General features: G+C 35.5%; 1 protein-coding gene and 1 long non-coding RNA gene across 4 annotated transcripts; one reads left to right on the top strand and one right to left on the bottom strand.

Moving 5' to 3' along the window:
• Window positions 1-237: 237 nt before the first annotated feature.
• On the top strand, window positions 238-11,319 carry LOC135154078 (uncharacterized). Its single transcript, XR_010293520.1, has 5 exons — window positions 238-611; window positions 4,669-4,746; window positions 5,021-5,224; window positions 7,078-7,330; window positions 7,932-11,319. It is a non-coding gene; the product is annotated as an uncharacterized LOC135154078 (long non-coding RNA).
• A 750-nt stretch (window positions 11,320-12,069) lies between these two features.
• LOC129263354 (putative nuclease HARBI1) lies at window positions 12,070-19,993 on the bottom strand. Of its 3 annotated transcripts, XM_054901269.2 has the most exons (6): window positions 19,908-19,993; window positions 17,015-17,092; window positions 16,531-16,747; window positions 14,235-14,521; window positions 13,492-13,646; window positions 12,070-13,014 (listed from the first exon to the last, which is right to left on the bottom strand). In XM_054901269.2, the coding sequence occupies exons 2-5, from the start codon at window positions 17,057-17,059 to the stop codon at window positions 13,539-13,541; spliced, it is 657 nt and encodes a 218-aa protein (XP_054757244.1). In that variant the 5' UTR covers window positions 17,060-17,092; window positions 19,908-19,993; the 3' UTR covers window positions 12,070-13,014; window positions 13,492-13,538. The 3 variants fall into 3 exon arrangements, with proteins under 3 accessions (XP_054757244.1, XP_063955346.1, XP_063955347.1); XM_064099276.1 differs by having other exon boundaries at window positions 12,070-13,646; XM_064099277.1 differs by lacking the exon at window positions 19,908-19,993 and adding an exon at window positions 17,984-18,173 and having other exon boundaries at window positions 12,070-13,646.
• Between the last annotated feature and the right edge of the window lie 7,746 nt (window positions 19,994-27,739).

Genomic DNA, 27,739 nt, shown 5'->3' with positions numbered 1-27,739 from the left:
TTATTGAAAGGAGATGTTTACGGTAAATCTTTGTTTATTTACTATAAAGTATGTGTAGCTGTAAGTTTACGGACAAGCCACAGATTAATTCGTAATATGTGTAAAATGCAATTTCTACGGAAAATTTGTAAAATTTACAGAAAAATCAGGTTAATAATAAATTTACTGACGTTGTCCGTAATTGTAGTGAAGATCATTTATTGAAAGGAGACGTTTACAATACGTCTTGTAAATTTACTGTAAAGCTAGATGTAAGTTTATGGACAAGATATAACAGATTAATTTGTAATATGTGTAAAGTGCAATTTCTTCGGGAAATTTGTAAAATTTACAGAAAAATCAGGTTAAATGGTAAATTTACTGACGTAAGGAGACGTTTACATACTTCTTTGTAAATTTACTGTAAAGTAGATGTAAGTTTATGGACACGATTTAACAGATATGCAATTTCTACGGAAAATGTGTAAAATTTACAGAAAAATCAAGTTAATGATGAATATTCTGACCTTTTCGAGCATGCGCACTTGAGAAGTTTGTGAAAAAACCGCGAAGCAAAGAGAATTTTCCTTGCGGTCTTGGATGTGTCAAGTGATCTTCTTGATCAGAAATTCGTAAGTATTTTGCTTTGAATTCGTAAAAGAAATTCCTGCTGTACTTCTCTGGAATATATTGATACGTTTTATGCAGTTATATGAAATTAATAGTGTTGGTTTTCATGATTACGAACAAGGTTTTGGCATTGACAAGTCCAGACGATGCAATGTATCGTCGCATGCGCGCTGCTACAGTCCCATCGGTGCATTTGAGTGTTGGATATTTTGACGCTGTGGTTGAACGAAATGAAGGGGCGAAGCCGTGGGCCAAGCCCGGGGGAGGGGGGGGGGGCACTCACCTCAGTATATAATGCATAGTGGGTATGTGCCGCGGAGGGGACCCCCATTTTCACACTCAAATTTTCGTTCCAAGGCATAGCATTTTTGTCTTATTGAGAAAAAGAACAAAGAAAGCCGCTCCAAAGCATAGCATTTTCTTCTTAATCATTCTTATTGAGAAAAAAAGAAGAAAGAAATCCGGTCCAAAGCTTCGCATTTTTGCCGTTCTGAGCCGCAGTTTTGGTGAAAAGCGGCCGCATGCAGAGCGCTGTCCGACCATCCCATCTGCGCTAGCGCACCCGGCGCCCGTGCCGCCTGGCTATATTAGCTGCATGCACGTTAGACAGGAATAACCGTCGTTTCTGGGGATTTATTCAACAATTTCTGACATTTTACTGTAATCCCCATTTACCGACGGTAGGGTGTACGTGTGGGCTCGCATGTGTTCTCATTCCCTCCCTTTTGTCAATTCACAGTCCAAAGTTTGATGTAATTTTACACATCGAATTTACAATCTAAGGATGTATAAACAACAAACTTTTAAAACTTAATATTTCAATGTTTAATACTTTAAACGACATATAGATGAAAAAGGCATGAAAAATATACTTTACCGATGTTTAATTGGGTTGAACACGATAAAAATGGTCAAAATGGCAGCCAAACTATAAAATATTTACAAACGAACGTCAACAATCACGAATGTGATATCAATATTGCTTTCGATATTATACGATCTGCTCCATATGCGAACGAAACCGAAGATAAACGATACTAGTTATACTAGTACTAGTACTAGTTATAATCGCGATATATCGATTCGAGACATTAAGTTAATAACGATAATGACGTCATTCAAGATGGCAACTTGCAAGAAAAACCGTCAGGTCAGGTGAAAATGTCTTAGATGACAGATTTCTCAATCATCCAGAGGATTTTTTTCAATAACTCCGGCCCAAGGTATGCAATTACTTAAGTTATTTATATTTCCCTGATAATGGAAACCATGAAACTTTCAATTTTGCTTAAAAAACAGTTTTAAATCGCGATCTATAAAACGCTAGTTCACTATACGTTGGCTGTAGGTACGGGGCCCCATCCCCTTCAGTCTATGTATGGTGAGTGGAGCCAACGTAGTTCAGCGCCCGGGGGGGCCACTTACATTGACGAGTGGATACCATGCGCGACCAAAAAAACACGTAAAAAGGATGTCTTTTTCACGATAGGGCACGTTACGTACGTAACGTGATAAGGGTGTCAAAAACACAAAAATAATGAAAAAAGGGTATCTATTTTGCTAGGAAAATTACGTGTTTAGGGTCGAATTCGCGGGGATGATAAAACAAAATTAAAATGTTTTATAAAGGATGTCCTTTTTGCCCCAACACTTCGTGTTTAGAGTCCGATTTGCGCGAGGTGTAGAAGGTGGGGTCGTACTAAACCAAATAAGGTAAAGCCGACGACCGAAGGACCCGTAACAATAAAACATTCCTGTACTTGTTTAGGGGTTCATTTCAGGGAACATTTGCCAAGAGTATCGTTTTGTTACCAATACTTGTTAAGGGTAGGGTTTCACACGCCAATACTTGTTAAGGGGCGCATTTTCAGAATATGAAAATTACGTGTTTAGGGTGCTTTTCGAGACCCCATGGTCGCGCATGGTATCCACTCGTGAATGGAAGTGGCCCCCCCGGGGTTCAGCGGAACAACCAAAATACAGAGACTGAAGCTTTTGGTCTACATGCACGTATGCCCGTTCCATAGGGATGAATACGCAATCACACGCAGGCGACCTGTTCCAAGGACCCCCGTTTTCACAAACATTTGTCGTTCCGAAGCCCGTTCCGAGGACCCTCCTTTTTACAATAAGCCCGCTCCAAGGCCCCCATTTTTTGTCTCACCCGCGGCACATACCCACTACTTTTTTGGTCGAGTGCCCCCCCCCCCCCCCGGGGGCCAAGCTTGTTTTATGAGCTTCACAAGGATATTTATATTATGATGCCATTTATATATTCATTTGTATCTTCATTTGTAAATGTCAAGATGAAAATATAAACCTCAAAATATTTAATTTGTGCAATTAAAGATTAAACTTATTTAAATTAAACTAAAGGCATGTAAAGGGGTAGATTAGATTAGATCTAAATAAATCAAATCAATGACAATGTCAACTGTAGTGTAGTGTATACCGTCCTCGGGCGAAGTTCATGCAAGCTCCACTCCACTTCACTACCGCTACACTACACTCCACCTACCCGAACTTCGGGACGGTGAGCTCGATCGGATATTCCGAGTGACAAACGTGGCCGTGGGGTGGCCAATGGAAATGTTATTTATTGTAAAAATCATTTTAAACAATATACGAGAAAGAAAAATGGCTTAATTTCTTATTCTTCACCCGTATTTCACTCCGTGTCCATCCTTTGGTAATCCTCTAAATTGTTGATTTTGGGCCAGTATCTATTTCCTCACGATTTCAAAACATCGCATGCGATCGCTCACAGGTCAAACAGCATAAATATTTATATTATTGGATGGTTCAGAAAATACCAAAAATATTCTACGAGTTGGGGAAAATGTTTTTCTTCCTCGTTTTATTTTTTTTTCTATAATTTTTACAATAAATTACATTTCCATCCCACCTTTGTCACTAGCAATAGTGAAGACATGGAGTGGAGCCTGCACGAACTTCGCTCGAGGTAGATCTAGTAATGATTTAGTGCTGGCTAGCGACCGACGGTTTCCATTCTCAGCCGCTCACTGATTATTCAGTTAAGACTGTGGTGCCTGTGTGTTCCGTGTGTGTATGTGTGATGCGAAGCTACCTCGGCTCAAGCGATGTTGACGACCTTGTTGGAGCGTACATTGTAGCGGTAGTGAAGTGGAGTGGAGCCTGCACGAACATCGCTTTAGGTAATGCGAAGCGTGCTGTACATGTGTTCTCTGGACGTGCGGGCATGGGTTTAGTGACTGTGTGCGTATGATTGTGAAGGGTTGAAGCCCGGGTTGAAGTTTCTTACAGCTCTGTGGGTTTATCTATAATTAAATGATTCTCTTTTCAAGCTTAAATTCTTATAATGATTGCTACATTCCAATTATTTGATTAAATTGTTTGTTTTAGAACAGGTCTTTTATTTTTTCCTCAGACTATTTTTCCCATTACATATCAATTAAAGAGAGTCTTCACTTGTGTTTCATTGAATTATTATACAATGTCCACTGTAATGAAAATGGAAACATGCCAGTCAAATGAAAGTGTAATATAAGTGGAAACATGCTGGTCTATTGACTATATGTTGACCATATAGTAGAAAGCGAAATTTGTTCTCAGCTGTAATTATTCTTTCTTCTATGGGAACTTGCTTCTCATAGATCAAATAAAATTTCCGAAGACCCCATATAATTTTGTTCTATTTGGTGCATTTAAAGAGGAGAAAGAAATGCTTTTTTTCAATTTGCCTAAATTGCATTTCAAAATATACCTTTTCCTTTTGCTTTCGGCACAGGCCAATTTTTAGAGGCTGAAATATTAAAGAGTTGATTACTTAAATTTTGTTCTAAAATCTTTTTCATATCACTTGCAAATAATAGAGAAAATATAGCACCCCCCCCCAAAAAAAATTATTTTTAAAGGCATCTTGCACAAATTATTACAATGTTTTTGTTTTATTTAACAATCACTATGAGATCTGTATAAAGTGATAAACTAATGAATTATTTTTATATGTTTATGTTTCCAATTATTTGCCTATTTATTAAAAAATAATGTTTGTGTTATTTGACAATTGTTTCACAGAATTACGTCGTCGGTTGTCATCTACCTACACCCATGGATTATCTCCATCACCTTCACAACCTTGAATTGCTAAGAGAGGTATGATTGATAAGTTTGGTTTACATTGTTTTAATTTGTTTAAAAGTATTATTGAAATGATTTGATGAGATAACATAAATGAAAACTTGAAATAACATTTTGAATGTAGTTTTTGTTTATGGACAATCTTTTGAAGACAATTAAGATTGCAGTAATTATGTTGGTAGATGTGTAATCAAATCTACATGCACATGTTCACTTTTTGGAACGTTTATAAAGATCACAAAATAAAAGAATTAAAAATAATATTCAACTCTTCTGCATACATGTACAGCTACCTTTGCCAAGACCACGTCGTGGGCTACGGGATGCTAGAAATCCATTGGAATCGTACGAGGATCGAGATCGGTATCGACTGTCAAAAGAAACCGTCATTTACATCATCAACATGCTGGAAGCCGAATTGAAGAGGGACACACAGAGGAATGATCCACTTCCCGTTTATTTGCAGGTGTTGACGGCTCTCCGTTTTTATGTGGTGGGTAATTGAATTAAACGATTATTGAGTGTTTCTGGGCTCTGTTAAATCTATTTGACTGAGGTTGTTTCTATTAATTTTAGGTCTCCTGACAAAGTTGATGATGATGACAATATCTAGAAATCAGTGAGGGAGTACATAAGTAAGAGTATCATTTAAGCAAACAGTCAAGTACCTATGAATTGCATACTTAAAAATTCAAAAACTACCACAGCAGGAGTGAAGCTCTGATGTTTCTGCTGTTAGAAATGTTATGTCAGGTTATAGTTATAAATTCGTCATAACCCTAAATTGGCAGATCACCCCCCGCCCCCCCCCCCCGAATCTTGGCTGTGTTGCGATGAAAAGCTATGAAATTTGGCACATAGATAACAAGTCGAGATGAACATACACACAAAAAACTAGAACTGCAATCGTATCAGAACAATGTGCATGCATTGACGCCTGTGATTTTATGGAGGGCAAGAAACAGAAGGAGATAAAGAGAAAACTCCTGAGGATATACATTTTCAAAATATTAAGAGGGCACTATTTTTATAGGCAATGGTCACTGATGCGTAAAATAAACCATTTGCCATATGAGGGATGATACCATTAGCAAACCCTAAAAAAGTGATACCAAGATAAATGGAAACAAGGAAGTGATTTTACTGTATTCCAACTTTTTAATAGAGAGCGCTATTTCGTAAAGGTAATGGTCACTGATGTGTAGAATGAAAAAAAAAAACAGTTGAATTTTGGACTATCATAAGTCAACCCTGAAAATATGAAACTGAAATAAATGAAAACAAGTAAGTGATGGCCATTTTACTATTGCTATTTTACTATGCGTAAAAAACAGATGAATAAGGAAGCATGTTACCATTAGCAAACCCTGAAAGATATCAGACCAAAATGAATAAAAACAAGGAAGTTACGGCCATTTTACGATTTTCCTACTTTCTATTTCAATAAATATGATTTTTTTTTAAATGTAGACTATTTCGGATTTGAATTTAGGGCATGAAGACGGCATTTTGAAGGGCAAGTCATATTTTAATATGAAGAGCATGCAACTCTTAAACAATCTACAGCAATTTGTTAGAAGTGTGTAGCATGCAGGATAAGAGAGTAAGGATGGGATTAGGAATAGTATGCAAATGGACTTGAAATTTACAAAATGGCACCTGGATGGTCATCAGGTCATGCATTGCCCCTGTCCGTCCCCCCCCCCCTTGGATTCTGCGCAATAAGTAAAAAAAATATTTAATGGATTTAAAAAAAAATTGGTGTGTAGGTATAGGACACCAAAATACAGCCTCAGTTCAAATTCGGAGTCCGCAGGTCAAAGGTCACAGCTCATTAGATCTGCGAGTTGGTTTCCACATGATTATCATAAGTTCCAAATGAATATTTAGAATTTTTTTTTTATTTGACTTATGTTCATGTGAATTATCACACATAGACATCTACTTTGTGTAATATGTATGGGAAATACCATGTATGTTGCGTGCCATGTTATATAGTGGTACACTTTGGGGGTACCGTACCAGTTTTTTCGAACTTGTATCAATAGATGTGCGAAAACATCAAGGTAAAAAGTCATAAAAGCACGGGGCAGAAAATAAACATTATTCAATGGCTGTTTTTGAAGTCAGTACTGCTGCTATATTGAATCGCATAATGATGGCAACACTGTAAGAGGCCCTCCACTTGTTAAAATGAATTGCAGAAAATTGATATTTGTAAAAGATTAATATTCTTATGAAATATGTGCTTGATCAGAAGTATCATCTGTATGTGCTTCAATGAATTGTTTTGAAATTACCTCGAAACAATGACCTATCAACCATATGGTTTGTTTGATTTTACAGGATCATTTCAAAAGATGCATGGTGATGAGGTAGCAATATCACAGTCATCAAATGAATGTGTCAAATCATCAAAGATGTTTCGGAAGCTATAGCAAGAAGGAAGAGGCAATACATGAACTTTCCTTCGACAAGAGAACAAGTTGAAGCAACTCAGCGACAGTTCTACCAGTACTGTAGATATATCAGGAGCCCTGGTGGGGATCAGGCAATATACTTCCTCAACAGGAAGAGTAGATACTCGGTCAATGTACAGGTTAGATTAATTCTACCCTTTCTTAGGCCCTTTTCACAATTAGTGCTGAGACTGCTTGCAACCTTTGTGATTGTGTGCGACATATATTGTGATCAAATGATTGCAATTGCTAATACAAGCAAATGTGAAAGCCACTCAAATTACTATAACTAGAACAATGTACTATTTTGTATAAAGTTTGGCAAAAAAAAAGAATGTGACATTAATTTTCTTTCCTAGGATTTCCTATCACTTCAGTTTCATTTATAGTAATTATTCGATTCGTATTTGATTGGGCAATTTTTAAAATGAGTAGTTAATTCTGTAGCATATTTTTTTAATATGCATTTTTTTTTGTTTTTTTTTTGCAAGTACTGAGCAATGGAAGCAGTGGATGGGTGGGGTGATTGTTGGATAAATCAACCTAACATGGAAAGCACACCAATAATTTTTATGTGCATGCATGTTAAAATTGCATTCCAAATATGTGATAAACTTGTAAAACTCAATTGTTGTGTGCTCCCATTGGATGTCCCAAAGAAAATTGAAAATTAAGTGCCCAGAACGATATAGAGACAGTTATGAATGTAAGATTTGATATTCCTCTTTTGTCTTTTGCTAGGTTGTTTGTGATCAGGCTGGGAAAATAACAAGCATCGTTGCCAGATGGCCTGGCAGCACACCTAACTCCGCAACCGTAAGTCACTTTTCAACCAAACTTGGATGGTAAATGTACTTAGGCGACCTGCATGTTATGCTGCAGTCGGAGGTCACACGGTAAGGTCAAAGTGTTCCACAATGGACATAAGTTTTTGTAGAAATGTACCAAACCCGACGGTGCTCTCACTCCATGATGTGTCACTGCATCGTAGCAATCCAGTCGGATTTGAAATGGTCTACACATGTTGAATATATGGTCAAGCGCGCAAATAGTCGTTTATATGTTCTTCGCACTTTGAAATATCATAGTCTGTAATTTCAGGACCTTATAGTTGTATATACTAGTTTCGTGAGACCAGTTGTTGAATATGCTGTACCTGTATGGTCAGGAGCACTAACAAAACAACAAGTACAAGTCATCAAACGTATTCAGAAACGTGCCCTTAGAATCATTTTTGGAGCAGCATATTCTTCATATGAGCATGCTTTACTCCAGTCAGAACTGATGTCTCTTGAAGATAGATGGATCAAACTCTTGTCTTGCGTTTGCGAAGTCTATGCAAATCCCCACGTCTAAACTGTATCACCTTCTACCTCAAAATAGGACTTGTCAATATCAGACTAGAAGCTTGGCCGGAACAGTAGAGATGCGATGTCGAACTTCACGATATAGAAATAGCCCCTTGCCCTCGTTGATTCGGCACCTTAAAGAGAAATTCCAGTAGTTGCAGTAAACACTGATTTCATGAGAAAGTCTGTAAAACAAGACTTAATTGTCAGTATATCATCGAGGATCTAGATCTGGTACAGTTACATAAACTGAACTTTGTGAAATCTTGAAATCTACGCTGAAAAATGTTCAGGCTGAAGATCCCCAACACAGATAAGCGCACGTGGGACAGTGTATAATTATTGCATCGAATGTCGGGCCCGACGCTCTACCCGAATCCTGTGCTTATTTGCTGATTTCTCAGCAATTACACAATTTCTTCCAGAATCCTTTGGCACATATGTTTTATTTATACAAACAGACACTTTGGTGGTCATTTCATTGGATTCTGTACGAACTCATTTTGATATCGTTACCCAAACTAGCATTTACCTTTAACTCTAAAAGAATTGATTACAAGGAGTAGTTTTTTTTTTATATATCTTCCCCTATCGTTACATGTATAATAATATCAAACTACGAATGGCTGAGAATTAAAGAACTCATCATTCATTGGACTCTTAAAATGTGATATCATTAAAAGATTGTTTTTTATAAAATGCAGATTACATACTAATTCTAATGTTGAGTTCTCTTTATGTTGGCGAACTCAAGTATCATTTCATTTCATTTCATTTTACTTTGTTAATCAAAATATTTTTCTTTCATATGAGCAATTATTCACTGATATCTAGTCGTAAACTTAATATTTGAATTGAAGTCACAAAAATTGCCAAAATATGTATTATTGCAGCATGTATGAAAAAATGTGACCTAATTGCTTCTTTGCCCTTTTCTCTCTGTTTCCCTTCCACCATCAATTTCTTCTCTTCTCTCTCTCTCTCTCTCTGCCTCTCTTCTCTCTTCCACTATTTCTATTCCTTTCTGCTTTCCAATTCATTTCCTCTATCCACTCATATTTACATGTATTTTGAATATTTTTCAATTTTTTTTATTGATCAGTGAGTATCGATTTAAATTTATTTATGATATACTTTGTTACATATGTCTATATTGAAATTTGTTCGTAGTACTATAAGTTTTTTTACCTTGTTATTGATGATTTTGTTTGAAATGTAAATTTTCGCAATTCGGCTTTTGCTGCAAAGAAAGGATTTTTAATAAACCATTTTGAATTGAATTGAATTTACAGGTCAACATTAAAGTTTATGTGCAAGGCTCTCTTTATGTTGGCGAACTCAAGTTTCATTTCATTTCATTTCATTTTACTTTGTTAATCAAAATATTTTTCTTTCATATGAGCAATTATTCACTGATATCTAGTCGTAAACTTAATATTTGAATTGAAGTCACAAAAATTGCCAAAATATGTATTATTGCAGCATGTATGAAAAAATGTGACCTAATTGCTTCTTCGCCCTTTTCTCTCTGTTTCCCTTCCACCATCAATTTCTTCTCTTCTCTCTCTCTCTCTCTGCCTCTCTTCTCTCTTCCACTATTTCTATTCCTTTCTGCTTTCCAATTCATTTCCTCTATCCACTCATATTTACATGTATTTTGAATATTTTTCAATTTTTTTTATTGATCAGTGAGTATCGATTTAAATTTATTTATGATATACTTTGTTAGATATGTCTATATTGAAATTTGTTCGTAGTACTATATGTTTTTTTACCTTGTTATTGATGATTTTGTTTGAAATGTAAATTTTCGCAATTCGGCTTTTGCCGCAAAGAAAGGATTTTTAATAAACCATTTTGAATTGAATTGAATTTACAGGTCAACATTAAAGTTTATGTGCAAGGCTCTTATGACAAGTGTTATTCCATCCCAGTCATTTCACAATGAAGTTTCAATACAATTATGTTGTGTGCCCTCGCAAATCACGATATTTCTGGTTATTTTCATGAGTGGGCTAGACACAATCACTGTTGCCATGTTTTATTCTAGAAATAGTAAGCTTAGTATGAAAAAAATTATTGAAAAAAGCTGGCCCGATTTGTCCAGGTCAGAAAAGGGCAACACAATTTTTGTTCAGGCCTTAAGTGAATGCATTCATACAATCTACCATGTGTTTGGGAGTACATGTTTAAATAGCAAATCAGCGTTCCTATTGTAAGGTATCTACTGATTAAAAAAGATCTGTAAAAAATTTAAGAATTCTGTAAACTTGTTTTTTTACAGAAATGTGTAAATTTACATGGGAATTTTGTAAAAGTACGGTAATTTTACGGAAAGGAATCCGTAAAATTACGGATTAAAAAAAAAAATTCCGGCAGCAAAATTTCCGGACAAATTTTTTTTTCCCGTTAATTATTTATACGGAATCATGTTAATTCACGTAAATTTTCTGTAAAATTTCCGTAAATAATATCTGTATTTTACATGGGAATTTGTAAAAGTACGGTAATTTTACGGAAAAGGAATCCGTAAAATTACGGACAAAAAAAAAAAATTCCGGCAGCAAAATTTCCGGACAAATTTTTTTTTTCCGTTAATTATTTATACGGAATCATGTTAATTCACGTAAATTTTCTGTAAAATTTCCGTAAATAAAATCCGTATTTTACATGGGAATTTTGTAAAAGTACGGTAATTTTACGGAAAAGGAATCCGTAAAATTACGGACAAAAAAAAAAAATTCCGGCAGCAAAATTTCCGGACAAATTTTTTTTTTCCGTTAATTATTTATACGGAATCATGTTAATTTATGTAAATTTTCTGTAAAGTTTCCGTAAATAAAGTCCGTATTTTCAAGAATTGTAATTTACGGAATCTTGTATATTTTACAGAACTTTTCCATAAATTACCACTTTCTGTAAATTTACGGAAAAAAAAAAAAAGTCCGGAAATTTTGCTGCCGGACTTTTTCCGTTAAAAAACGGAAATTTTTCTAACAGTGTACTCACTGATCAATAAAAAAAATTGAAAAATATTCAAAATACATGTAAATATGAGTGGATAGAGGAAATGAATTGGAAAGCAGAAAGGAATAGAAATAGTGGAAGAGAGAAGAGAGGCAGAGAAAGAGAGAGAGAAGAGAAGAAATTTATGGTGGAAGGGAAACAGAGAGAAAAGGGCGAAGAAGCAATTCAATTCAATTCAATTCATTTATTTTCTCTTTCAATCTTTTTACATTTACAATGATAGTTCAATATACATATTTACAAAATATAACATTTAAATCATTTTTTTATAATACAATAATACCATGAAATCGAAAGGTCCTAAGGAGACCAACTAAAAAGCAGAGCTTGTAGGGTGAAGGCCCCCTTTTATAAATAAATTTTATGAATAAAAAATAAGATAAAATTAAGAAATAAACAATATATATAAAATGAATAAAAAATAAACAAATAAAAATAAAAATAAATAAATAATAATAAAAATAAATGATTCAGTATACACTGTATACAGAAATCATAAAACGATTAAACATATATACAAAGAGAAATTAATAAACACATTTACATATTAAGTTCTGAATTACATTACTTTGGGAAAAAACGATAATCTAATATGCTGCAATAATACATATTTTGGCAATTTTTATGACTTCAATTCAAATATTAAGTTTACGACTAGATATCAGTGAATAATTGCTCATATGAAAGAAAAATATTTTGATTAACAAAGTAAAATGAAATGAAATGAAACTTGAGTTCGCCAACATAAAGAGAACTCAACATTAGAATTAGTATGTAATCTGCATTTTATAAAAAACAATCTTTTAATGATATCACATTTTAAGAGTCCAATGAATGATGAGTTCTTTAATTCTCAGCCATTCGTAGTTTGATATTATTATACATGTAACGATAGGGGAAGATATATACAAAAAAAACTACTCCTTGTAATAAATTCTTTTAGAGTTAAAGGTAAATGCTAGTTTTGGTAACGATATCAAAATGAGTTCGTACAGAATCCAATGAAATGACCACCAAAGTGTCTGTTTGTATAAATAAAACATATGTGCCAAAGGATTCTGGAAGAAATTGTGTAATTGCTGAGAAATCAGCAAATAAGCACAGGATTCGGGTAGAGCGTCGGGCCCAACATTCGAAGCAATAATTATACACTGTCCCACGTGCGCTTATCTGTGTTGGGGATCTTCAGCCTGAACATTTTTCAGCGTAGATTTCAAGATTTCACAAAGTTCAGTTTATGTAACTGTACCAGATCTAGATCCTCGATGATTAATGACAATTAAGCCTTGTTTTACAAACTTTCTCATGAAATCAGTGTTTACTGCAACTACTGGAATTTCTCTTTAAGGTGCCGAATCAACGAGGGCAACGGGCTATTTCTATATCGTGAAGTTCGACATCGCATCTCTACTGTTCCGGCCAAGCTTCTAGTCTGATATTGACAAGTCCTATTTTGAGGTAGAAGGTGATACAGTTTAGACGTGGGGATTTGCATAGACTTCGCAAACGCAAGACAAAGAGTTTGATCCATCTATCTTCAAGAGACATCAGTTCTGACTGGAGTAAAGCATGCTCATATGAAGAATATGCTGCTCCAAAAATGATTCTAAGGGCACGTTTCTGAATACGTTCGATGACTTGTACTTGTTGTTTTGTTAGTGCTCCTGACCATACAGGTACAGCATATTCAACAACTGGTCTCACGAAACTAGTATATACAACTATAAGGTCCTGAAATTACAGACTATGATATTTCAAAGTGCGAAGAACATATAAACGACTATTTGCGCGCTTGACCATATATTCATCATGTAAAGACCATTTCAAATCCGACTGGATTGCTACGATGCAGTGACACATCATGGAGTGAGAGCACCGTCGGGTTTGGTACATTTCTACAAAAACTTTGAACACTTTGACCTTACCATGTGACCTCCGACTGCAGCATAATATGCAGGTCGCCTAAGTACATCTACCATCCAAGTTTGGTTGAAAAGTGACTTACGGTTGCGGAGTTAGGTGTGCTGCCAGGCCATCTGGCAACGATGCTTGTTATTTTCCCAGCCTGATCACAAACAACCTAGCAGAAGACAAAAGAGGAATATCAAATCTTACATTCATAACTGTCTCTATATCGTTCTGGGCACTTAATTTTCAATTTTCTTTGGGACATCCAATGGGAGCACACAACAATTGAGTTTTGCAAGTTTATCACATATTTGGAATGCAATTTTAACATGCATGCACATAAAAATTATTGGTGTGCTTTCCATGTTAGGTTGATTTATCCAACAATCACCCCACCCTTCCACTGCTTCAATTGCTCAGTACTTGCACACACACAAAAAATATATATATATGCTACAGAATTAACTACTCATTTTAAAAATTGCCCAATCAAATACGAATCGAATAATTACTATAAATGAAACTGAAGTGATAGGAAATCCTAGGAAAGAAAATTAATGTCACATTCTTTTTTTTGGCCAAACTTTATACAAAATAGTACATTGTTCTAGTTATAGTAATTTAAGTGGCTTTCACATTTGCTTGTATTAGCAATTGCAATCATTTGATCACAATATATGTCGCACACAATCACAAAGGTTGCAAGCAGTCTCAGCACTAATTGTGAAAAGGGCCTAAGAAAGGGTATAATTAATCTAACCTGAACATTGATCGAGTATCTATTCTTCCTGTTGAGGAAGTATATTGCCTGATCCCCACCAGGGCTCCTGATGTAGACATGTGTCCCATCAATTGCACCTATCACTCCTGGAAATCTGCAGTACTGGAAGAACTGTCGCTGAGTTGCTTCCACTTCTTCTCTTGTCGAAGGAAACTTCATGTATTGCCTTTTCCTTCTTGCTATAGCTTCTGACACATCTTTGATGATTCGACACATTGATGACTGTGATATTGCTGCCTCATCACCATGCATCTTTTGAAATGATCCTGTAAAATCAAACAAACCATATGGTTGATAGGTCATTGTTTCGAGGTAATTTTAAAACATTTCATTACACATACAGATGATACTTCTGATGACAAAAAAAATTAAGCACATATTTCATAAGAATATTCATCTTTTACAAATATCAGACAATTTTCTGCAATTCATTTTAACAAGTGGAAGGCCTCTTGCAGTGTCGCCATCATACGCGATTCGATATAGCAGCAGTACTGACTTCAAAAACAGCTATTGAATAATGTTTATTTTCTGCCCCGTGCTTTTGACTTTTTACCTTGATGTTTTTGCACATCTATTGATAAAAGTTCAAAAAAATTGGTCAGTACCCCCAAAGTGTACCACTATATAACATGGCGCGCAACATACATGGTATTTCCCATACATAGTAGATGTCTATGTGTGATCATTCACATGATTATAATTCAAATAAAAAAACATTTCTAAATATTCATTTGGAACTTATGATAATCATGTGGAAACCAACTCGCATATCTAATGAGCTGTGACCTTTGACCTGCAGACTCCGAATTCGAACTGAGCCTGTATTTTGGTGTCCTATACCTACACACCAAACTTTTTTTATCCATTACATATTTTTTTACTTATTGCGTGGAAACCAAGTGGGGGGCGGACGGACAGGGGCAATGCATGACCATCCAGGCGCCATTTTGTAAATTTCTAGTCCATTTGCATACTATTCCTAATCCCATCCTTACTCTCTTATCCTGCATGCTAAACACTTCTAACAAATTGCTGTAGATTGTTTAAGAGTTGCTCTTCATATGAAAATATGACTTGCCCTTGAAAATGCCGTCTTCATGCCCTAAATTCAAATCCGCAATAGTCTACATTAAAAAAAAATCATATTTATTGAAATGTAAAGTAGGAAAATCATAAAATGGCCGTAACTTCCTTGTTTTTATTTATTTTGGTCTGATTTGGGAACATGCTTCCTTATTCATCTGTTTTTACGCATCAGTGACCATTACCTTTAGAAATAGCGCCCTCTATTGCAAAGTGGAATAATAGTAAAATGGCCATCACTTTCATTTATTTCAGTTTCATATTTTCAGGGTTGACTTATGATAGTCCAAATTCAAATTTTTTTTTTTTCATTTTACACATCAATGACCATTATCTTAAAAAATAGCGCCCTCTATTGCAAACTAAAGAAATATTATAATGGCCATGACGATAAGTTCCTAGTTTTCATTTATTTCGGTCTCATATATTCAGGGTATGCTTATGGCATCATCCCTCATAATCCATGTTTTTTTACGCACATCAGTGACCATTACCTTTAAGAAATAGCGCTCTCTATTAAAAAGTTGGAAAACAGTAAAATGGCCATCACTTCCTTGTTTCCATTTATCTTGGTATCACTTTTTTAGGGTTTGCTAATGGCATCATCCCTCATATGCAAAATGTTTTTTTTACGCATCAGTGACCATTGCCTATAAAAATAGCGCCCTCTTAATATTTTGAAAATGTATATCCTCAGGAGTTTTCTCTTTATCTCCTTCTGTTTCTTGCCCTCCATAAAATCACAGGCGTCAATGCATGCACATTGTTCTGATACGATTGCAGCTCTAGTTTTTTGTGTGTATGTTCATCTCGAGTTGTTATCTATGTGCCAAATTTCATAGCTTTTCATCGCAACACAGCCAAGTTTCGGGGGGGGGGGTGGGGGTGATCTGCCAATTTAGAGTTAATGACGAATTTATAACTCTAACCTGACATAACAGTTCTAACAGCAGAAACAGCAGAGCTTCACTCCTGCTGTGGTAGTTTTGGAATTTTTAAGCATGCAATTCATAGGTACTTGACTGTTTGCTTAAATGATACTCTTACTTATGTGATCCCTCTCTGATTTCTAGATATTGTCATCATCATCAACTTTGTCTGGAGTCCTAAAATTAATAGAAACAACCTCAGTCAAATAGATTTAACAGTGCCCAGAAACATTCAATAATCATTTAATTCAATTACTCACCCACTGCATGAAAACGGAGAGCCGTCAACACCTGCAAATAAACGGGAAGTGGATCATTCCTCTGTGTGTCCCTCTTCAATTCGGCTTCCAGCATGTTGATGATGTAAATGACGGTTTCTTTTGACAGTCGATACCGATCTCGAAATGGCCCATCCTCATACGATTCCGATGGATTTCTAGCATCCCGTAGCCCACGACGTGGTCTTGGCAAAGGTAGCTGTACATGTATGCAGAAGAGTTGAATATTATTTTTAATTCTTTTATTTTGTGATCTTTATAAACGTTCCAAACAGTGAACATGTGCATGTAGATTTGATTACATATCTACCAACATAATAACTGCAATCTTAATTGTCTTCCCAAGATTAACAAAAATTACATTCAAAATGTTATTTCAAGTTTTCATTTTTGTTATCTCATCAAATCATTTCAATAATACTTTTAAACAAATTAAAACAATGTAAACCAAATTTATCAATCATACCTCTCTTAGCAATTCAAGGTTGTGAAGGTGATGGAGATAATCCATGGGTATAGGTAGATGTCAACCGACGACGTAATTCTGTGAAACAATTGTCAAATAACAACACAAACATTATTTTTTAATAAATACCGGTAGGCAAATAATTGGAAACATATACATATAAAAATAATTCATTGGTTTATCACTTTATACAGATCTCATAGTGAATGATAAATAAAACAAAAACATTGTAATCATTTGTGCGAGATGCCTTTAAAAATTAAAGTTTTTTTTTTGGGGGGCGCTATATTTTCTCTATTTGCAAGTGATATGAAAAAGATTTTAGAACGAAATTTAAGTAATCAACTCTTTAATATTTCAGCCTCTAAAAATTGGCCTGTGCCGAAAGCAAAAGAAAGGTATATTTTTAAATGCAATTTAGGCAAATTGAAAAAAAAAAGCATTTCTTTCTCCTCTTTAAATGCACCAAATAGTACAAAATTATATGGGGTCTTCGGAAATTTTATTTTATCTATGAGAAGCAAGTTCCCATAGAAGAATAATTACAGCTGAGAACAAATTTTGCTTTCTACTATATGGTCAACATATAGTCAATAGACCAGCATGTTTCCACTTATATTGCACTTTCATTTGACCGGCATGTTTCCATTTTCATTACAGTGGACATTGTATAATAATTTAATGAAACACAAGTGAAGACTCTCTTTATTTGATATGTAATGGGAGAAATAGACTGAGGACAAAATAAAAGACCTGTTCTAAAACAAACAATTTAATCAAATAATTGGAATGTAGCAATCATCATTATAAAAATTTAAGCTTGAAAAGAGAATCATTTAATTATAGATAAACCCACAGAGCTGTAAGAAACTTCAACCCGGGCTTCAACCCTTCACAATCACATGCACACTGTCACTAAACCCATGCCCACACCTCCAGAGGACACATATACAGCACGCTTCGCATTACCTAAAGCGATGTTCGTGCAGGCTCCACTCCACTTCACTACCGCTACACTGTACGCTCCAACAAGGTCGTCTACATCGCTTGAGCTGAGGTAGCTTCGCATCACACATACACACATGGAACACACTGTCTTAACTGAATTATCAGTGAATGGCTGAGAATGGAAACCCGTCGGTCGCTAGCCAGCACTAAGTCATTACTAGATCTACCTCGAGCGAAGTTCGTGCAGGCTTCACTCCACTTCACTACCGCTAGTGACAAAGGTGGGATGGAAATGTTATTTATTGTAAAAATTATAGAAAAAAATTAAACGAGGAAAATTTTTTTTTCCCATACTCGTAGAATATTTTTGGTATTTTCTGAACCATCCAATAATAATATAAATATTTATGCTGTTTGACCTGCGACCGATCGCATGCGATGTTTTTAAATCGGCCATGAATAGTGACGTGTGAGGAAATAGATACTGGCTCAAAATCAACAATTTAGAGGATAACCAGAGGATGGACACGGAGTGAAATACGGGTGAAGAGTAAGAAATTAAGCTATTTTTCTTTCTCTTTATATTTTTTGTTACGATTTTTACAATAAATAACATTTCCATCGGCCACCCCACCTTTGTCACTCGGAATATCCGATCGAGTTCACCGTCCCGAAGTTTGGGTAGGTGGAGTGTAGTGTAGCGGTAGTGAAGTGGAGTGGAGCCTGCGCGAACTTCGCTTGAGGTATTACTAGATCTAACTAACTGTAGTTGACATTGGGTGATTTCAAGTTCGGTGTTGGTGTTGAGAGCGTAAAAAGGCCGCTGAACCGAGCTCCAACACCGAGCTGGGACTGGGTTCAGAGGAATGATACCAATTGCGTTATCGATAGCACATGACGTCACGCCTCTGCGCTGCGCTGCTAAATCATCTCAACTTCACGCGAGAAGTCTCGACGACGAAAATGAAATCGGAAAGAAATGCATTAAATTCTCATCGTACAGAATACATGTACCAATGTTTTAATTAATTCAAGAATTCAAAAGAGTGAACATTATTCTTTATCAAAATATATACAGCTCAAATGATTTGTTCTACTACTATACTACTACTAGCTCATCTTAACTGTAAAAGCTAATTTTACGGGGATGTTTCATCGTGTTTGCCGCCTGTTCACGAGCTTGAGATTGCCAACACCAACACCGAACTTGAAACCATGATTTTCCCAATCCCTGGGGGTTGGTGTTGGTGAATGGGGAAATTGCACGTAGATCGTCAACACCAGCCGCAGTGCTGGGTTCAGCAGACGACATTCAACACGAACTGCCGGAAATACGTCATATTTTCCGAGGTCAATCCCAATTAACACCAGCCTGATTTCAAGTACGGTGTTGTGGCTGGTGTTGTCACAACACCAACACCAGATTTCAACACCGTACTTGAGTTGAAATCACCCATTCAATGCCATTGTCATTGACATTGTCATTGATTTGATTTAGAATTAGATCTAGGCTACCGGCTAGGCCCTAATCTAATCTAGGCCTACCCCAAGTTTAAATAAGTTTAATTGCACAAATTTAATATTTTGAGGTTTATATTTTCATCTTGACATTTACAAATGAAGATACAAATGAATATATAAATGGCATCATAATATAAAATATCCTTGTGAAGCTCATAAAACAAGCTTGGCCCACGGCTTCGCACCTTCGATTCAATTCGTTCAACCACAGTGTCAAAATATCCAACACTCAAATGCACCAATGGGACTGTAGCAGCGCGTACGCGACGATACATTGCATCGTCTGGACTCGTCAATGCCAAAACCTTGTTCGTAATCATGAAAACCAACACTATTAATTTCATATAACTGCATAAAACGTATCAATATATTCCAGAGAGGCACAGCAGAAATTTCTTTTACGAATTCAAAGCAAAATACTTACGAATTTCTGATCAAGAAGATCACTTGACACGTCCAAGACCGCAAGGAAAATTCTCTTTGCTTCGCGGGCTTTTCACAAACTTCTCAAGTGCGCATGCTCGAAAAAGAAAACTTATCATTAACTTGATTTTTCTGTAAATTTTACAAAGTTTCCGTAGAAATTGCACTTTCCACATATTACGAATTAATCTGTTAAATCGTGTCTGTAAACTAACATCTACTTTACAGTAAATTTACAAAGATGTATCGTAAACGTCTCGATCCTTACGTCAGTAAATTTACCATTATAACCTGATTTTTCTTTAAATTTTACAAATTTTCTGAAGAAATTGCACTTTACACATATTACAAATTAATCTGTTAAATCTTGTCCATAAACTTACATCTACTTTACAGTAAATTTACAAGATGTATCGTAAACGTCTCCTTTCAATAATGATCTTCACTACAATTACGGACAATGTCAGTAAATTTATCATTAACCTGATTTTTCTGTAAATTCTACAAAGTTTCCGTAGAAATTGCCATTTCTGTTAAATCTTGTCCGTAAATTTACAGCTACCTTTCTAGTAAATTTACAAAGATTTGTACCGTAAACCACTAAACGTCTCATTTCTGAGATTAATTTTTAATATATATATATGTAAAGTGGAATTTCTACGGAAAATTTGTAAACTTTACAGAAAAATCAGGTTATATGATAAATTTTCTGACGTTGTCCGTAAACTTACATCTACTTTACAGTAAATTTACAAGATGTACCGTAAACGTCTCCTTTCAATAATGATCTTCTGTACATTTACGGATCAAAACGTTTGTAAAATTGATCATTTACCTGATTTTTATGTAATTTTTACAAATTTTCCGTAGTTTGTATAGTACAAATTAATCTGTTAAATCTTGTCCGTAAACTTACAGCTACTTTCTAGTAAATTTACAAAGATTTGTACCGTAAACCACCAAACGTCTCCTTTCAAGAATGATCTTCACTACAATTACGGACAACGTCAGAAAATGTATCATTAACCTGATTTTTCTGTAAATTTTACAAAATTTTCCGTAGAAAATGCACTTTACACATGTTACAAATTAATATGTTAAATCTTATCCGTAAACTTACATCTACTGACAGTAAATTTACAAGATGTATCGTAAACGCCTCCTTTCAATAATGATCTTCTGTACAATTACAGAAAACGTCCGTAAAATTGATCATTTACCTAATATTATGTAATTTTTACGGGTTTTCTGTAGAAATCCGTAAATTTACAATTTTTTTCCGTATTTTATCGTTTACGGACGATTTCTGTTAAAATTTGTCCGTAAAATTACGGCAATTTTTAACAGTGTACCATGTGTTTGGGAGTACATGTTTAAATAGCAAATCAGCGTTCCTATTGTAAGGTATCTACTGATTAAAAAAGATCTGTAAAAAATTTAAGAATTCTGTAAACTTGTTTTTTTACGGAAATGTGTAAATTTACATGGGAATTTTGTAAAAGTACGGTAATTTTACGGAAAAGGAATCCGTAAAATTACGGATTAAAAAAAAAAATTCCGGCAGCAAAATTTCCGGACAAATTTTTTTTTTCCATTAATTATTTATACGGAATCATGTTAATTCACGTAAATTTTCTGTAAAATTTCCGTAAATAATATCCGTATTTTACATGGAAATTTGTAAAAGTACGGTAATTTTACGGAAAAGGAATCCGTAAAATTACGGACAAAAAAAAAAAATTCCGGCAGCAAAATTTCCGGAAATTTTTTTTTTTTCCGTTAATTATTTATACGGAATCATGTTAATTCACGTAAATTTTCTGTAAAATTTCCGTAAATAAAATCTGTATTTTACATGGGAATTTTGTAAAAGTACAGTAATTTTACGGAAAAGGAATCCGTAAAATTACGGACCAAAAAAAAAAAATTCCGGCAGCAAAATTTCCGGACAAATTTTTTTTTTCCGTTAATTATTTATACGGAATCATGTTAATTTATGTAAATTTTCTGTAAAGTTTCCGTAAATAAAGTCCGTATTTTCAAGAATTGTAATTTACGGAATCTTGTATATTTTACAGAACTTTTCCATAAATTACCACTTTCTGTAAATTTACGGAAAAAAAAAAAAAGTCCGGAAATTTTGCTGCCGGACTTTTTCCGTAAAAAAACTGAAATTTTTCTAACAGTGTATTTTAAAGACTTTTTGAGTGTGTATTGTGTGATGCATAGATCTAGACTAAAAAAATAATACTCACCACAGACAGGGTGGTTGCAGAGTGCAAGTGAATAATGATATAAGGGGACATCCCGATAGACCGCGGGTCCGATAGACTGCAGGTCCGATAGACCGCGGGTCCGATAGTCCGCAGTGTAAAATTATGATTAGATGTATCAAATGTCATCGAGAGGTCCAAAGGTCAAATGATACGAGACCATGGGGTTCTATCAGGTACGGATCCATGGGGGGCCGAGGGGGAACTGCCTCACCCCCCCCCCCCATCCCCAGCTCAAAAAAAAGAGGGGGAAGAGGGGAAAAGAGAGAGAGGAAGATGGGAAAAGAAGAGAATAGAAAAGAGAGTAAGGGGGGAGGAAGGAAGAGAAGAAAAAGAGAGACAGAAAAGACGGGGAAAAAGGGAGAAGAAAAGGGGAAAGAGAAGCGAAAAAAGAGAGGAGGGAAAAGGAAGAGAAGAAAAGAAAGGAGAAAGGAAAAGGAGAAAAAAGAAGAAGAAAAAAAGAGGAAGGAAGAGAAGAATATTTAAATAGAGAGGAAGATGGGAAGAAAGATAAGAAAAAAGAGAGAGAGAGAGAGGAAGAGGGGAAAAGAAGAGAAGAAAAAGAGAGAGGGGGAAGGAGAGGGAGAAAATAAAAAAAAATTAAAAGAGAAAAAGGGGGAAAGAGAAAAAAGCGGAAGAGGGAAAAGAAAGGAGAAAGAAAAGGGAAAGGAAGAGAATAATATTTAAAAAGAGAGAAAGATGGGAAAAAAGATAAGAAAAGAGAGAGAGAGGGGAATAGAGGAAAAGAGAAGAAAAAAGGAGAGAGTAAGGGGGGAAGGAAGAGAAGAAAAAAGAGAAAAGAGAGAAAGAAAAGACGGGAAAAAATAGAAGAAAAGTGGGAAAGAAAGATAGGGGAAAGAGAAGAATTTAGGGAGAAAGGAAGTCCAAGGAAAAAGAGAAGAAAATGGGAAAAAAAAGAGAAGAAAAGGAGAGAGAGAGAGGAGGAAGGAAAAGAAGAAAAGGGGAGAGGAAGAGGGGGAAAGAAAGAGAGAAAGGAAGGGGAATGAGGATAAGAGAAAGAAAAAAAAGAAAAAAGAAAAGGAGATGTGAAACGAAAGAGGGAGATGTTGACCCGGACGTCGATTTGATGTTCGAACTAGGCGGCGCCAAAATGACATTCGAACTATGGGGCGCCGAACTGATGTTTGAACTGGGAGGGGGGCGCGAAATTGATGTTCGACCTATGGGAGCGCAGAATTGATGTTCGAACTAGCAGCGGGGCACCAAATTGATGTTCGAACTAGAGGAGCGCTAATTTGAATTTTGACCATAATGCGACAAATACATGTTTCAGAGGGGGGAGGGCAAAGTTATATTTTACATGGGGGCGCCAAGTTTATGTTCAACCGAGGGCGCCAAATTGACCTTGAACTTAGGGGGCTTCATGCAAATTCATTTTTGACCGGGGGCGCAACATTGCTCGTATTGCCTGTTTATAGTGAAATATATGTCCTGCCCAAAAAGCTTAAATTAATGCGGGTGAATTAAAATATCCCGTTTTTACGATGATGGACAAAAACAATGTTTTAGAGTTTTAAGTCTGTTTAGCGAGATAGATATCCTGTTCAGGGTCACAAAAAATGGTTATCAAATTCAGCTCGCGCTACGCGCTCGCAATATTTCATCAATGAGGTATGCATCCTCTGCATCAATCCTACATGTAAGTGTTAGTGTTTTTCAAGTCAACATACATAGGCCGATCCACGGGGCAAAGATTTTGCCCCCCCCCCCCATGGTGGCGCAAAAAAGGGGTAAGAAACAGAAAACAAAGAGAAAAAGGACAAGCAATTAGAATAGGAATTATACCTTAGTCCTTCTTAAGTCAGTATATAAAAAATTGAGCTCGCGCTTCGCGCTGGCATCAATAAATTGTTTAGTTATATACGCATCCCGACCTCACAGTTTTTTTTAAGAGAACGAGAAGCACAAGCTGAAAATATTTGATATTCTAACCTGACAACTGAAAATGTATTTCTGAATCCAGGGGGCCCGAGGGCCCCTCCCCCTATTGACGGAGCAAATAAATTGGGAAAAACGGGGAAAGAAAGACAAAAAGAAGGGGAAAGATAAAAGGAGGAAGACGAGTGAATGAAATAAGGTCAGGAGAAGACTTGAAAAATAATTTTTAAAATATGTAATGTCACTATATTAAAATTTCGCTCGCGCATCACGCTCGCATTTCCTGTTCGATGAGATACATATATCAGCCTATATTGACCGAGATATATCTCGGTCAATATAGGCTGATATATAGTTCAAAAGATCAAGTTTTGAAGTCAATATACAAAACATAATTCAGCTCGGACATCGATCTTTCATTTTTTTTGTTTTATTTGCCAATTTTTTTTTTTTAAGTGCTCTGGAAAATGTCCGTTTTATGGTGTGAATCAACATTTGCAACATTTTGTGCGCTCGCATTATTTGCTATGTACGCCTACCTTTTGCCTTTTTGTATTTCATATAAGATTATCTAAATATTCCTTTTCAGGTGTCTCGATTCTAAAAAAAAATGAAGGCCTATGCTCACGCTGTGCTCTCACATTTTGGTGAGTTATGTACACCTATACTGTATATTAATTCTATAACAAACTACTTAAATTCCCCCCCCCCCCCATTTAAACATTTCGGATCGCGATTTGCGTTCTCGTTATTTGCTAAAAATATATCAACCAATGAATCCTATTCATGATTATAAAAATACTTAAAATTTCCAGTTTTCAGGCCTCATACACTGTCAAGAAATTCCACACACTCATTAGGCTTATTAGATTAATAAATATGAAATAAAATTTTTATTAATTCATAATAACTAAATTGTCCCTTTTTCATAAATAAATATCGACACGTTTTAGGAAAAGAAATAGAAGATAGTCATCATTCTTATATGATGACAAAATATCCTTAGGCTTAAAATGTCTTGATCCTAGGTTAAAATAATAATAAAATATCAGCTCACGCTTCGCGCTCGCATCATTTATTTAGTGCTATCCACATCGACGTCACAATTTCCCTATATACAAAGTGCTGTAAATAGTGCTTAAATTGACTCATTTCATATCGGAATTTCAAATATTATTTTCAACTCGCGCTCTGCGATCGCATTATTGATTTTCATGATGAAAAATGAAATGTATTCAGAATGCAGATTCTGTCTAACTCTAAAACACGCGCACGCATGTTTTTTTTAGATACGCAGCTTGATCTTATTCAAAACGTACTAAAATTATCCAGTTTCAAATCAGAATATCAAAAGTTTTCTGCTCGCGCTTTGCGCTCGCATTCTGAAGACACTAAAAATTACCCATCCTTTTTCATGATTGACAAAACATGACTCGAGCGTCCTGTTGGGGGGTTTGAAATCTCATCTTTTTAGGTTGGAATATCAAAAATGTTCAGCTCGCGCTTCGCGCTCACATTATTTAATCGTTGAAATATATATCGTCTTAATGGCTAACTGCAAAACGTCCTTAACAGGTCCCTTTTCGACTAGGCCAGAATGCATATTTAAAGGTCAAGTCCACCCCAGAAAAATGTTGATTTGAATAAATAGAGAAAAATCAAACATGGATAACGCTGAAAACTTCATCAAAATTGGATGTAAAATAAATTATGACATTATAAAGTTTCGCTTATTTTTCAAAAAAAAAGTTCTATGCTCAACTCAGTGATATGCAAATGAGAGAGTCGATGATGTCACACACTCACTATTTCTTTTGTTTTCTATTGTTTGAATAATACAATATTTCAATTTTTATGAATTCGACAATTAGGACCCCCTTGCTTGAACCACAAAATGTTAAAAAAATTGAATTACATGTGTTCAGGGAGGAATGAAACTTTGTTTCATATGTATAACGAGAAAATCAAAATATTTCATATTTCACATAATAAAATACAAAAGAAATAGTGAGTGGGTGATGTCATCGGTCCCCTCATTTGCATACCGACCAGGATGTGTATATAAATGTTTTGAAAAATTAAGCAAAACTTTAAAATGTTATGTGAAATATGTTAACTTTCTTTTTTTACATCCGATTTTGATGAAATTTTCAGTGTTATGTTTGTTTAATTTTTCACTTTCTATTCAAAGCAACTTTTTGTTGGGGTGGGCTTGTCCTTTAACACTTCTGATCGCGCTTCGCGCTCATGGTAATTATCTAGTTACATAACGCGTTCTGTTCAGGTTCACAAACATTGCCCAGAAATTTCAATTTTCTGGACAAAATACATGAAATTTCATTTTTTTTAGCTTGCATAGGGCTTATGAGATTATTACACATTTATGTTGTTTATAAAGTAAAGCTAGGAAATGACTGTTAGGACATGGGCGTTTTGCCCCCCCCCCCCCCCAAAAAAAAAAAAAAAAAAAAAGAGAGAAAAGGAAAGGGATTAGGATGAAATATGATATTATTTTCAAAATGTCAAAATCTATCACAACCTTGTGTATTTTTGTAATAAAAATGTCAGCATATTCGCTTGCTCGCTTCGCTCACTGGAAACTTCTTATTAATTTTATGCGATACGCCATATCGAGCCAACAATGAACAACCCCTTCAAAGCAACCCCAAAAAAAAAATTAACATTGAGCGGCCGATCGGGGAAAATATGGGTAAAAAAATTCGCCCCCTCATTTGCGGAAGCTGGGTCCGCCCCCGGGATTAGGCTTTCAGGATAAAATACATCAAAAATAAAAAAAAATCAGATCGCGCTTCGCGTTCTCATTATATATTTAGGCATTGTGAAATACCTCAATGTGTTTTTTAAAATAAAATCTCAGATATTCTTTAACTTCTACCCCCGCCCCATTTCATTGATTGTTGTTATCTTGGTGCCCTCTACAAAAGTTCAACAAGACCCCCCCCCTCGTGCACCCATGCTGAATAAATACGCCACTAATGAGGAGAATGAGTTGATTGCTTCGAGATTGCATTATTCCCAAGAAGCTATCATTATTGAAGGCTATTCTAAAACAACTAGCAAAGAAACTACAGCTCCCGTTCACACAATATTCTAGTAGGGCCTACTCTCGTGAGAAATTAAACCAAATTGAACCCCCCCCCCAAATTGCTCGCGCTTCGCGCTCCCATTGATATTTCATTATTATATTCATGGATTTTTTTTAAAGAACACATTAAAAGAGTGGTCTTTAATTGCCTTTTTAAAATGTGATTATAAGATAATTTAAAATCCATTTAAGGCACTTAAGTTAGCCTGGCTGGAAGGGAGTGGGCGCAATTTTTCGAAAAGTACACATGGGCGCCAAGAATCAGGTCAAATTTGGGCCCCCCTTCTCACCAAATCCTGGATCCGCGCCTGGGTTCGATAACAATAAACAAATTAGGGCAATCATCCACTGACAACTACTTCAAGGAAAATATGATCCCCATATTTTTACCGCCGGGGACTGTTACCCCCAGAAATTTACCCTCGAGACAATTACCCCGGATAATTACCCTTAGTACGGAGCCTTTAAAAGGCCATCGACGTGATGACATGGCGTGATACTTTATCTTGCCATGTATAATTAATAAGCTTATTATTTCGACATAGCGATATATTC

The sequence above is a fragment of the Lytechinus pictus genome, chromosome 5 (genome assembly GCF_037042905.1).
Source record: "Lytechinus pictus isolate F3 Inbred chromosome 5, Lp3.0, whole genome shotgun sequence".
NCBI lineage: Eukaryota > Metazoa > Echinodermata > Echinoidea > Temnopleuroida > Toxopneustidae > Lytechinus > Lytechinus pictus.
The sequence above is the reverse complement of the archived record's forward strand: the minus strand, read 5'-3'. Positions and strand labels throughout refer to the sequence as shown.

What these genes read in the sequence shown, in the direction of transcription:
- LOC129263354 (XM_064099276.1), bottom strand. Translation starts at nt 17,059, where the DNA reads ATGGATTATCTCCATCACCTTCACAACCTTGAATTGCTAAGAGAG. An exon ending in ACCTTGAATTGCTAAGAGAG is followed by an intron (nt 16,748 to 17,014) that starts GTATGATTGATA and finishes ATACATGTACAG; the next exon opens with CTACCTTTGCCAAGACCACG. An exon ending in GATACTCGATCAATGTTCAG is followed by an intron (nt 13,647 to 14,234) that starts GTTAGATTAATT and finishes GTCTTCTGCTAG; the next exon opens with GTTGTTTGTGATCAGGCTGG.